Below are 12979 nucleotides of genomic sequence, written 5' to 3'. Positions count from 1 at the left end.
GGTTGAGAGAGGAAGGTAAAAGTCCACTCTGTCCCTTCCTTTCCAAATTCGGATTGGCAGGCAAAAAACATTTGAAGAATTAGATCTTTGAATTGCGACACATGAATTTGCTTTTAGGTGCCCTCTGGCTGTCAATCCTTTCTCTCCCAGGGACAGCTGTTGCATTCTTCTTTGTCTCATTTTGTGTCTGGAGAACTTGGCTTGGCACCTGTCAGGATTGGGCGCCCAGAAATATGGCCATGCAGAAATGGGGGTTGCACTCCATTTGTGCCTGTGGTGCTACTGATTGCTGTCGGCCCTCAGGAAAATTGTCTTTATTTCTTCCGGTTATCTTTGAGAGTGGCTCTGCTCTTGGTAGGGTAGGAACTTTTAAACCTTCTCTGAGGACGCCTCTTAAATGCAAAGGGTTGTTCCATATCTTCAGGGAGCATTTACTATTTGTCTCACCTGAAGCCTGACAAGATATTCAAAAGGATGCTTTTTAATGTCAGAAGGTGGCCAAATTGGAAATTGATAGAGTTTGATAAAAACTTTTTTAGGTGGGGCGCCTGGGTGGCTCAGTAGGTAAAGCGTCCGACTCTCGGTCTTGGCTCAGGTCACCATCTCACGGTTCGGTTCCTGGGTGTGCACCCTGCTTTGGGCTCTGTGCTGAGCCCCTTCCTCTCTCTCAGCCCCTCCCCTGCTCATGCTTGCAAGTGCCTGCAAGCCTTCTCTTTCTCACAAAATAAATAAATAAACTGAAAAAAAAATAACTTTTTAAGGCCTTGTCCCCTAAGCTAAAATGAAGCTACGTACCCAAAGGGAAAGAAAAAACATTATGAAGCCCTTGTAGAAGGATTTACTAAACCATTGCAAAGACACACAGCTCTAAAGCTAGAAGACAGGAATGCTTTGATTTCCATCTCAACCGAAAATATTCTCCCTGATATAAACATGCAAAGTGGCCGTAATAGATTTGAATGCGTGGGTCAGCCAAGTGACTTCATTCGGGATGCAACCCAAGTCTTTGAGGAATTAAATACAGCTGTACCTGTCTTACAAATTAAGTCTTGACAAGAAATGCGGCTCCAGAAACAATTCAAAGGCCACCTATCCCTTTTATCAATCCCCCAAGCCTCCCCTATTAAAAAGATGTAAGTAAAACTTTACCAATGAACTTTTCAACAATACATTTTATAGCACGTCTACTTAAAAATAGTTTTCAAAATCTTTACTATTTTCAGTTTCTCTTTTAACAATGGCAAGTCTCCATTCCACCTTTATTCAAACGTGCATTTAGCACTTAAAGGTGTCAGGCACAAGGTGGAAGACACTAGAAACGGGAGCCCTTCTTGCCCTGAACCCCGGGGAGGGTGCACTTCGGTGAACCCTCGTCTCCGCTTCTTCAGGCTCAGCGACTTATCATGACAGCACATCCTGCAAAGAGCTGTGGTTCTCAGCAAGCGTGATTCACCCCTACGCCATAGCCTCCGCAGATCTCTGAGGCCAGGGATCCTGGAGTACATTTTGAATTTGGAAATTTGTCGACTTCAGCTTTTAATGTAAAGAATAAGGTTAAAGCCAATGAAAATGTTCCCACGGCCACGCAACCGCGGACTGCGTAAATTTCATACTGATTTCTCAACACAGGACTCAGTCTGCCTTTACCAACGGGGACGGCAATCATTCGGTCAACTCGAAGAAAACACAAACCCCGGAGGACCTGAAGGGTCCCCGAGCACCCAGCCACAGCGCCCCCAGGCCAGGAACCTCCGGGGGTGCCGCGGCTTCCGCGGCTTCGGCGGTCCCGCGGCGGCCAATCTCGCGAGACCAGAGGGAGCCCTGACCGCGCCCTCGAGGGAGCCGCCGAGTCCGGCGGCGGGAGGCGGGGCGCGGGGCGCGGCCGATCACGAGTTCCGCGAGCGCGGCCCCGCGGGCTCAGCGGCCGCGCGGGCCTCTCTCCGCCGGGCGCGCGGCCATGGCGCGGAAATGGAGCCTTCCTCTGCTCCTAGTGCCGCTCCTGCTCGGCCCAGGCCTCGCGCGCAGTTCCAGCCCTCTGCCCCTGGTCCTCAACACTTGGCCCTTTAGGAACGCGACCGAAGCAGGTGCGCGGCGGCGGCCGGGGGCGGGGGCTGCGGCCGGCGGGCTGACCCCTGGGCGGGGACCGGAGCCTCACCTCCGGGCCTTCCTGCACCTCCTGCACCGCTGCGCCTCTTGCACTGGACCCTTACGGAGTCCTCCCTGCCCGCAGCCGCTTTTTACGTCCCCACTTCGCATTCCGCCCCTGTTCAGCCCCGCGCCCCCATGCTTTCCGCCCTGCTGCTGCCTGACCCGCAGCAGTTAGGGCCTTTCTGCTGGGACTCCTCCACGGTCGCCTACGCGGTCTTGCCTGACATCCATAGTGCTGTCACGGGGGGGGGGGGGGGGGGGGGGGCTGTCTCTTGTCTACTGTTCTACTTCACCTTTCTAGCCCCTCGGATCTCCCCAATACCATGAGCTCAAGTGCAGCTTTGCAAACGGCTATTAATTTCCCATACAGACCCTTTTTACATTTACTTTCTGGTGTTCTGTGCTGACATTCTGTATTTGCCACCTGCCGTAGAGTTTCAATCTTGGTTGGCCATTAAAATCATCTGTGGAACTTCCCGTGCCTGAACCCTACCTCCTGAGATTTTGATTTAACTGCTGGCAACAAGACATTTATTTTGTTTCCTTTAAAGCTTTCTAAGTGATTTTGATTTGCAGCTAAGATGGAGAACCACTAAACTATCACCTCTTTCGCGATTTATTGCTCTTAATGCCCAGTCTGCGTGAGGTGCCTATCTACTGTGCTTTCATTCAATCCTGTCCATGCCATGAACTTGTCATTTATTCATTGGATTGCATATGTTTGTCTCATTCATTCCAAGACCTACTACCCCAAGAGTAATTTCCGACTCCTTTCCCCCCTCCGTCTGAGGCTGCTGGTACAACTCACTGGGGCAGAAGTGGCTCCAGAGCTTGGCGGACATAAGTTTGGGTGTTAGAGGCAGTGCATCTGATTCAGAAAAGGCGGAAACAGCCTGTGAGAAAGAAATTCCCGGCCTTGAAGCCATTATGAGAGAAAAAGTGCAGTGGCCAGCGCAGGGGACATATAAAGGTTCTCTGTAGTGAAAGGGGGAACTTCTTGAAATACACTTTCAATTCTGTAGGTCCAGTAGCTAATGCTTAAAAATGACCCATAGTAGCACCTTCCCTTCAAAGAGTTCTGTTTTTATTAGTAAGACATTGACCACCAAAGATCTTTCCACCCCTTGCCAAGGTACGGGGCTCCAGAGAACAAAGCGGTGCCCAAATGGCTTTTGAATCCTGTTCCAGTTGTGTGACCTTGAACAAGTTCCTTAACCTGTCTGGGTCTGTTTGCTCCAACTTAAAATGAGGAGACTAATTGGACAGTACTTACCTGAAAAGCTATTGTGCAGATTAAATGGATTAAACGCTGTGAAGCCCACATTGTAATTATTTGCTGTTAGGAAGTGGTTATTGAGACTTGCCATGATTGATGTTACCTTAATAAAAGTCCTCGTTGTGTATATTTTTAATAATCTAATGATACAGAAGAAATTTATAAGCCCGTGATTTAATGAACTTTCAATTTAACTGCCTTTTAGTGGCTTCAATTATAAAATTGAAGGAGAGAAGACATTTCTTACACAGCATAGAAATATTAGTAGGTAAAAAATAAAAAACCCTCACTTTACATCAATAGTGTTTAAATTCTTCACAGTAAATAGTTGCATTATACAATTTGTCTGTATCACTCATTTACTTAATAAAGTAAAATTCTGTTTAAGGGTAAACATGAAAATATTTTTTTAGATGAGTGCTCAAAACATTTCTGGTTTGTTGCATTTGGCATTGGAAAAAAAAATCAATATATAAACCAGCACTTCTGGGATTTGATTAACAGCGTGGAGGACGTTAGCATCTGGAGGCTCTCCCTTGGATGCAGTTGAGCAGGGCTGTGCTGTGTGTGAGAGGGAACAGTGTGACGGTACCGTGGGCTTTGGAGGGAGTCCTGATGAACTTGGAGAGACCACACTGGATGCCATGATCATGGACGGGTAAGAAATCTTCACCCCATGTTGAGTCACACTGATCAGTCTTCTACTGATCTACTTGCTTCTACTGAGAGCAAGACGGACGAATACGTAAGTTTCATCAGGTCAGAACCCCTAGCTTATGGTGCCCAGCCTTTCCAAACACAAGTTAAGAGAAAGTCATTAGAATAATAGAAATTTCACATGGATGCAGTAGTCTCCTTAGAACACATAGAATCCCACACTACAGAAATACGTCTCTAGACGTGGTAAACAATCACTTAACTGACTTCTATGTACGGTGTGGTTTGCATGACCTGAAGCCTTAAAACTCTTTAGAAGCCATGTTTAAAAGTCAGGTAGTGGGGGGAGGGGGGCGCACCTGAGCGGCTCAGTCAGTTGAGTGTCTCACTTTGGCTCAGGTCATAATCTCGCAGTTTGTGAGTTCAAGCCCCACATGGGACTTGGGGCTGTCAGTGCAGATCCCGCTTTGGATCCTCTGTCCCCCTCGCTCTCTGCCCCTCCCCCGCTTCCGCTATCTCAAAAGTAACAACAAAAAAGCTAGGAGGAACTTTGAATTGTGGTGCTGTTGGAGTATGCTGTAGGTTGATTTGCTATTCCTTAATTTATCTGATCATGGGAATTTGTATGCACTTCATGGATGTGGTATCATCTTTACGTTAAGACAGTGGAGTTTATCCTACAAAGCTATTGCTTGGAGTAAATCAATGTAGTTTTTATCTGTGAACCTGAGAAAGTACCTTAACAAATCTTACTGTGCTTCTTTTCTTGCAGCACTACAATGAACGTAGGAGCAGTGGGAGGTCTCAGACGAATTAAAAACGCTATTGGTGTGGCACGGAAAGTTCTGGAACATACAGCACACACGCTTTTAGTGGGAGAGTCAGGTATATTTTAGCTACACTGGAACTTCATCTAGTCCTTTGTCTATATTCCTCACTGTGAAAATATAAAATAGTAGATAAAAGCCAACGCAAGGTCAAATTCTAGCTGTTTTGCTTAACATCTATTTACCATCAGATAAGTTACTTCTAAATTCACACTTTCTTCATCTGTAAAATAGGGTTTTAAAAATTAGTTCATTATGTATGGGGAGATAATTGCTGGATGGAAATATGAGTCAACATCATTTCTCCTCCTAAACTAGTTGCACAGAGCGCAGAGCATTCTTAACATCAAAAGATGGGCAACAGTGTATTTTTGTCCCTTGCTTGAATGTCTTCCAAGTTATATGCCAAAAATCATACCATGATCTATAATCAAATACACTTTAAAAAATTTTTTAAACATTTTTTAAAGTTTATTTTTATTTATTTTGATGAGATATAGAGAGCAAGTAGGGGAGGGGCAGAGAGAAAGGGAGACAGAATCCAAAGAAGGTTCCACGCTGTCAGCACAGAGCCCGATGTGGGGCTCAAACTCATTCACTGTGAGATCATGACTTGAGCTGAAATCAAGAGTCAGATGCTTAACCAACTGAGCCACCCAGGCACCACCAAAATACTTTTTTTAATATATTTTTTTAATGTTTATTTTGGGGGGGGGGAGGGAGGAGCAGAGAGAGAGGGAGACACAGAATCCAAAGCAGGCTCCAGCCCTGAGCTGTCAGCACAGAGCTGGGCATGGGGCTCGAACTCATGGACTGTGAGATCATGACCTGAGCCAAAGTCGGATGCTTAACTGACTGCACCACCCAGGTGCCCCCCAAAATACGGTTTTTAATGTTGTATTAGCTAGTAACTCCAGTAGATGTCCTTCAATTGTGCGGAAATCCAGAATTAAAAACTGCCTGACAAACAAAAAGGTCTGTTTGTTACTCACGCATAGAATCCAGTTGGCCCCTTGTGTGGGGTCTCAACACTGGGTATGGCGCCCTAGTTAGAACAGTAAGATTCTGTGTCGGTGAGCGGGGTGCTTTCCCTTTTGTGATGTACAGGAAGGTGGATCGTGAAGGGGGTGGAACAGAGAACTGTTACCATACGCACCCCAGGGTCTCAAGAAGATCAGTTGAAACTGCCTTAACACCGTTCCCGTCTGAATATTGCTCTGAAAGTCTTTGTGCGACCCAGGATGGTATACCCCACTTAAGAGACCGCTGAGAACACTCCACGTACATGTGTTTTGTTTAGAAAACCGTGCTTAACTAATGTACATTTTCCTTCTCTTCCTAATCTCCAGCCACCAAGTTTGCTGAGAGTATGGGCTTTATCAGTGAGGATTTATCTACCAATACTTCCCGAGCCCTTCATTCAGATTGGCTTTCTCGGAATTGCCAGCCAAATTACTGGAGGGTATGTAGACATAATTCTTACAAGCAGATCATTAGAAAATACTCAGTGACATCCTGTCTGCCCTCTGTTGCCTAAGGTGCTGGTTATCACCCTGGCTGCACTTTAGAAACAATGACTGAAGGTGACTCTGTGGGCATGGATGTTCATGAACGTTCCTTAGCTGCTTCTCATGCACATCTCTGATGGAAAACTCCTGGTTCCTTGCAGTAGCTTTCAAACTGATGGATGTGCCGCAGGAAGAGGGGGCATCCTCAGTCAGACCTGCTCTGCTTGTATTTCCTTGTGACAGAAGGTTCCAAGTCTAAAAAAAATCAAAGTTTGGAAATCATTCATCTAGAATATGTCTTACATTTTGTCTGTGTGGAGTATACCCCTTATCTTACCCTTATTTGACTGGATCTATACTATTTGGTGTCTAGTGTGTTACCACCAGGATAATTTATCCTTAAATCACTGGGACTCTGAGCATAACTCAGGTTTTCTTTGCCATCCAGAACCCTTCTGTGGACTGCCTTGGTCTCATCTGTTTTTTCCCCCAAATCCTAATTACGTTTGAGTAACTAAGGAGTCTCTGGGCTTAGTTAGCATCTAAAAGCGGCAAATGGATAAAACCAGGTCAGGGGAGGCACTAAGTGTGCTAATGAGTAAGACATAGGTAGTAGGTTTCTTGATCAAATACTAATCCACATATACAACCTAAATTAATGGATTTGGATTATTTTCTTGTGTCTTTGTGATCCACAGAGGAATCTACAAGTACAACTTAGAATATGTTCACACAAACGTAGCTTTGAAATAAAGAAGGGTTTTGGTTTTTTTTTTTTTATTTAAAGTTTATTTATTTATTTGAGAGAGAGAAAGAGAGAGAGAATCCTAAGCAAGCTCCACACTATCAGCATGGAGCTGGATGCAGGGCTTGATCTCACGACCATGAGATCGTGACCGAAGCTGGAATCAAGAGTCAGATGCTTAATTAACCGTCTGAGCTGCCGGGAGCCCCAGAAATAAAGGTTTTTAAAATAGATTTTCCTTTAAATCTCAGAATTCTTCATTGGCCAGGGAACAGATTCTGAAATTTAAAGGTAGGGCTGTGTACCTGATTCCTTTGAGGATTAAGATCTAATAAAAAAAAAAATCTTCATTTGTATCTGCCACTGTGCTGAGAACTTTAGCCGTAGAGAGAGAAAAATCAGGGATCGTTTCCAGACATAGATGTCTATTATTCTACGTTATGTAATTCTGAGATAAGACTAGGTATTAAATAGAATTATATCTATCTGTTCACATAAGACTCAGCTAATCTTTGGTTTTTAATTCATAGCTTTCTGTTACCAGACATCCTTTTGGTTTCTTGCTCATGTTTAGTCATTGTATGGAACTGCTTGCCAATTTCTAAAATGAACTTTCCTAAAAAATAAAACTTAAATCTTGTTTGCAGAATGTTGTGCCAGATGCTTCAAAATACTGTGGACCTTACAAACCACCTAGTATCTTAAAGCAAGATGGTCCTACCTATAAAGAAACAGGAGATAATTACAGTCATGATACAATTGGTAATTTGCCTTTTATATAACTTTTATGGTTAAAGTTCAGCCATTTTTTTTTAAATTTTACTTTAGAGAGAGAGACCACGAGCTGGGGAGGAGGCAAAGGGATAGAGATAAAGAATTTTAAGCAGGCCCCACACTCAGCTCGGAGCCCAATGCAGGTCTCGATCCCACGACCCTGGGCTCATGACCTGAGCTGAAATCAAGAGTTGGAGGCTTACCTGACTGAGCCCCTAAGGTGCCCCAAAGTTTGGCCATTTTTAACTGCCTTCCTGTAGTTCTTAACTTCTTTATCCCTATTTACAGTGCCAGATGGTGATTTTAACTGTTTTAACTGCTAAATAAGCGTGCACACACATTCTTTTCATCACATCTATTTACATTTTGGTAAATTACTTTATACAGGGCTCCTAAAATCTAGTGATTATCCACTTGTAGATATTTAAATCTTTATTTGATATTTGGTTGGGTTTTTTTGTAGTTTTTATTTATTCATTTACTTAAGTAATCTCTTTACCCAACATGGGGCTCGAAATCAGGACCTTTGGATCAAGAGTCACATGTTCTTCTGACTGAGCCAGTCAGGTGCCCCTATTTGATGTGTAGTTAGTTCTTTAATAATTTTATGTTGTTTGCCATATCTGAGCTATAATGTTGAAAATTTCCCTTATTCTATATCAGTGATTTTTTTTGGAATTACCTTTGAAAGGTAACTGAGTAACTTGAAGAGTAAGGATATGGAAAGTCTACCAAATGATGCTGACACTGGGTTCTGAAACAGTACAAATGACACAGCCAGTATAAGTTTCAGTATTCCTGAGCTTCCTATTTTCTTCTACCTGAAATTAATGAATGAGGATATTTATATTACCAACAGTTCAATTATTTCTTTATACTTGAGGTAAACCTCAGAGTTGATGCAATGATTTTTTTTTTTTAACTTCTAGGCATGGTTGTAGTCCATAAGATGGGGCGTACTGCTGCTGGTACATCTACAAATGGTATAAAATTCAAAATACATGGGTTAGTGTTTCGAAAAGAACAGATCTCGCAAATATGTATTGAGTGTAAACCAATATGTGCAAGGTGCTAATGGGAGATGCAAAACATAAAGCACAACCCTACCCTCACAGCTGAGATAAGTAAATGTGAACGAAAATAAATTAGTACGTGCTAAGTGCCACAGGAGTGGGCGTCACAGCTAGTGCTGCAGAGCTCAGGGATGGGAGTGGTGCCTGAGTAAGCAGGGCAGGCAGTTGGGGAGACCAGCAGAGAGATCCTGGGGGCTGAGCCTGAGCCTCAGGAGGGGAAGGGAGCTTGAGTAGTACACGCTCGAGATCAGGGCTCCCCCTGGAGGGGAGAGAAATAGCATGAATGTCGGGTACCTGGGAGGAGGACCGGAGCCAGATTTCAGAGAGTCCTGAGTCACTTTAAAGATTTCTGGATTTTGTTTTAAAATAGCAGAAAAACACTGAAGGTTTATTACAAGGAAAAACCTTGGTAAAATTTTGGCACATCAGATAGAAAGCAGGAGTAGATTATAGATGAGGAAAACCAGTTTGAACCTATTGAGATAATCCAGAAATCTGATGATAAAGGATAGTAATAATTGAACAGTCACTGTAAATCTGTGCCGTCCTGATATATAACCAACTGCTATCCAATTCTTACATAATTAGGGTTATGGAAACCTTAGCTGAAAAACTAATGAAAACCTTTGATCTGTGTGTTCTGATGAAGAATTTACTTAAAACGATCCTGAGTGGCGAATTAGAAACATCCCCTATTGTGGAAACCTCCCATAAAACAGTGTGTGAATTCACTCTTGGTCTCCTGTCCTAAATCACTGTGCTGTGCCCTCACACAGTCGAGTCGGAGATTCACCGATACCTGGAGCTGGTGCCTATGCTGATGATACCGCAGGAGCAGCCGCGGCCACTGGGGATGGGGACATCCTGATGCGCTTTCTACCAAGGTGTGAGTCCTCACATCTCTGACCCTTGGAGATCCTTAGGGGAGATGTTGTCTGTCAAGACAGAAAGTGATGGTTTGTGCCACGCAGTCTGATTTTGTGGGTACCAGCCCTGCTTAGAAATCCTACCTCCACACTCTCCACCTATCATTTTTGATGATAATTTAAATTAAGTAATCATTGTCCTCTGAAATAGAATATTTCTTGCTTTACTTCACAGATGAGAACACTTATGATGCATTTAAATGATTTATGCAAGGCCACTGAGTAAAGGAAGGGTGATAATTGGTGATAAAAGCGGGGAAGTCAGTCACGGTGTGCAATTAATTACTGAAAGATGATCATTATGACTGGATGTTTTGCACATGCCCAGTACTTCCCCCACTGATTGTAGCCCCATTTCCTGTTTAAATACAACCTCTCTCGGGGCGCCTGGGTGGCGCAGTCGGTTAAGCGTCCGACTTCAGCCAGGTCACGATCTCGCGGTCCGTGAGTTCGAGCCCCGCGTCAGGCTCTGGGCTGATGGCTCAGAGCCTGGAGCCTGTTTCCGATTCTGTGTCTTCCTCTTTCTCTGCCCCTCCCCCGTTCATGCTCTGTCTCTCTCTGTCCCAAAAATAAATAAAACGTTGAAAAAAAAATTTAAAAAAAAAAAAAATAAATAAATAAATACAACCTCTCTCTTTTTTTTTTTTTTTTATCACTTCTGGCTGTTGTTACTGGGTAGCAGTTACTCAGCCAGAGCCGAAGATAATAGTCCTCATCTGAAATTGAGGGACAGATTAGCTGAAAAGACAGACATGGGGTCAAGGTTTACTTCCTTTCGTGTTGATGCTTTCACAGGTGCTACCAACTTCTCTGTATGTATTTCATCACACATGTGACAGCTCGGATGGTTTTAGGTGTCTTAACTTCGCGTTAACACCCTTGGACTTTGTTCTGTGATGCTTAAGTTTCGCCTCTGTTTAAACCAGCTACCAGGCTGTAGAGTATATGAGAGGAGGAGAAGATCCAACCGTAGCTTGCCGGAAAGTGGTTTCAAGAATTCAGAAGTATTTTCCAAACTTCTTTGGGGCTGTGATATGTGCCAACGTGACCGGAAGTTATGGTAAGTTTTATGTGGAATTCGTATTTGTGTGAACTTGTAAATGTTGTTGCAAACATATGCTAAAAAATACTCTGGTGTATTTTTGCCGCAATACAATGGAAACAGGGACCTATCGGGTCCTGTTATGTTCATTGTTGATCCGTCAAGACCTCCAGAGTCCTTAAATATACCTAAACCCCCCCTTTGGTTGACTGCTAGTGGTTATGACCTACTCTTTGGCTCTTAATTCTTATCTTTGACACTGGTCCTACGTCAGGTTTAGCTTCAGCTCCAGTACATGCTGAGATGGGCTAACTCTAGTCAGATGCTTTTATTAATTCGAGGTCGATAGGGACAAATTATCTTCCCTGCTTCTTTTCCATTCATTATATTAATGTCTCAGTCATTTAGACCTTCTTGGGGCTCCAAGATACAAAATGTATTACTAATTAGTAAACCAAAGAAGTTGGCAGAATTATTTTTGCACAGCATTTGAGGCATGTCCTTTGCTTCATTAACTTTCTATATGAGCCTATCACCGTTTCAAAGTGTTTCAAGATCAACCAGTGCTGCTTCTCATTAGTGCATTTTCAGATGGGGAAGAGATACAGCTTACTGATCAATATAACTTATTAGGTTAGACTGCTTATTATTGTTCTTTGATCTTTTCCTTCCCACAGTTCTGTATTTGAAAAACTTGTTTGAGGAATTCCTTATTCTTTTTTAAGTGCTGAGATACCAAAGTCAATAGACGTTATGGGGGGGGCGGGGGAGAAGGCTTTACATTTAAAGTCGGTTTGATTGATTCGGTGTTAAGAAAGAAACCGTAGAAGGCTCAGAGTTGGATTTAACAAGATGTAAAAATGACAATTATATAATGGTAGATGAATTTAAAATTGACTCGTTCCTTAAATTATTGGCATTAGAAGAGGCCCCTGCAAGGTGTTTGCGGGGGGGGGGGGGTGGCGGGGAAGAAGCCCCCTATTGCCATAGGGGTGTGTGGCTGGTAGGGCAGCAGGGAACCGCGTCAGTGAGGCTAACTGGATTAGACACAGAGTGTCTTAACAAAGAGCTTGTCTCGCTTTGCGCGGGAGTAGGAAAGTAGGAAAGAGCAGGGAGAAAGGGGAGGGGAGGATTAGGAATGGATCGTGGTCACGTCCTAGTGGCTAGGGAAATAAAATGTGAAGCCCTTGCCTAAAAAAAATTATTTTTTTGCCAAGAAAAGGATATGAAAACAAAGTAGTGGTAGCAATGACCGCGTGCCTGCCTAGAGTCCCAGATCAGCCTGTATTCTGAGGTTCAAAGAGATGGCCTTCTCTCACGGACCTCCAGCTAGTCCGTGCACAAAGCGTGCTTCTGCGTGGCTCTGTTCGCGTTGGGTTCACGACCGCCACCGGCAAGGCGAGGAAGCTACGTGTGTATTGACCGTACTCACGTGCGTTCTGTTTACCCGGATAACTTTCTCTCTTCTTGGCCCCAGGTGCCGCTTGCGGTAAACTTGCAACCTTTACTCAGTTTAGTTTCATGGTTTATAATTCTCTAAAAACTCAGCCGAGTGAAGAAAAAGTAGACTGCATCTAATCCTTCTCGTCTGTCACCATCTCTGTTTAAAGAAGAAAGAAACAAAGGCTGAAGAGGTCACGCACCGTCCTCAGCTCACGTGCCTCGTGTATCCTACCTTCTCTGTGTAAGAGAAGCGCAAAAATAAACGTGCTCTGAATTAGCACTTGCGGTTTCTACATCGGAAACGTTTTTGATGATCTTTTTATCTAAGCTTTGTATATGCCCTGAACATGAATGTGTGTGTGTGTGTGTGTGTGTGTGTGTGTGTGTGTGTATTTTCTGTATGTTTAAATTTTAAGTGATACTTGGATCTCTGCTCAGTGTTTCAAGACATTGCAACTTTGGGGATTAATTTCCATAGTGACATATTGAGGCCAAAAGGACTAATGGGTGTTTGGATACTTACAGTAATTAGAATACCCAAGTTTTTAGACCCTAAGAAC

The 12979-nt window shown here is 43.6% G+C and overlaps 1 protein-coding gene across 1 annotated transcript; it reads left to right on the top strand.

The window, feature by feature from the left end:
- The first annotated feature begins 1885 nt into the window (after positions 1–1885).
- On the top strand, positions 1886–12699 carry AGA (aspartylglucosaminidase). The gene is made up of 9 exons (XM_025932922.2): positions 1886–2084; positions 3929–4082; positions 4854–4966; positions 6258–6370; positions 7809–7923; positions 8865–8940; positions 9785–9892; positions 10861–10994; positions 12454–12699. Exons 1-9 carry the CDS (start codon positions 1958–1960, stop codon positions 12552–12554), a joined length of 1041 nt encoding a protein of 346 aa, XP_025788707.1. The 5' UTR covers positions 1886–1957; the 3' UTR covers positions 12555–12699.
- The last annotated feature ends 280 nt before the right edge of the window (positions 12700–12979 follow it).

This window comes from Puma concolor, chromosome B1, assembly GCF_028749965.1.
Source record: "Puma concolor isolate L17-30 chromosome B1, mPumCon1.1.hap2, whole genome shotgun sequence".
In the NCBI taxonomy this organism is placed as follows: domain Eukaryota; kingdom Metazoa; phylum Chordata; class Mammalia; order Carnivora; family Felidae; genus Puma; species Puma concolor.
Note: the sequence above shows the minus strand (reverse complement) of the source record. Positions and strands in the feature narration are given on the sequence as shown.

Bases quoted from the DNA above. Each gene is read 5' to 3' on its own strand.
- AGA (XM_025932922.2), top strand. From the start codon at position 1,958: ATGGCGCGGAAATGGAGCCTTCCTCTGCTCCTAGTGCCGCTCCTGCTC. The intron at 2,085-3,928 runs GTGCGCGGCGGC...TTTGATTAACAG, and splicing joins TAGGAACGCGACCGAAGCAG to CGTGGAGGACGTTAGCATCT. The intron at 8,941-9,784 runs GTTAGTGTTTCG...GCCCTCACACAG, and splicing joins ATAAAATTCAAAATACATGG to TCGAGTCGGAGATTCACCGA.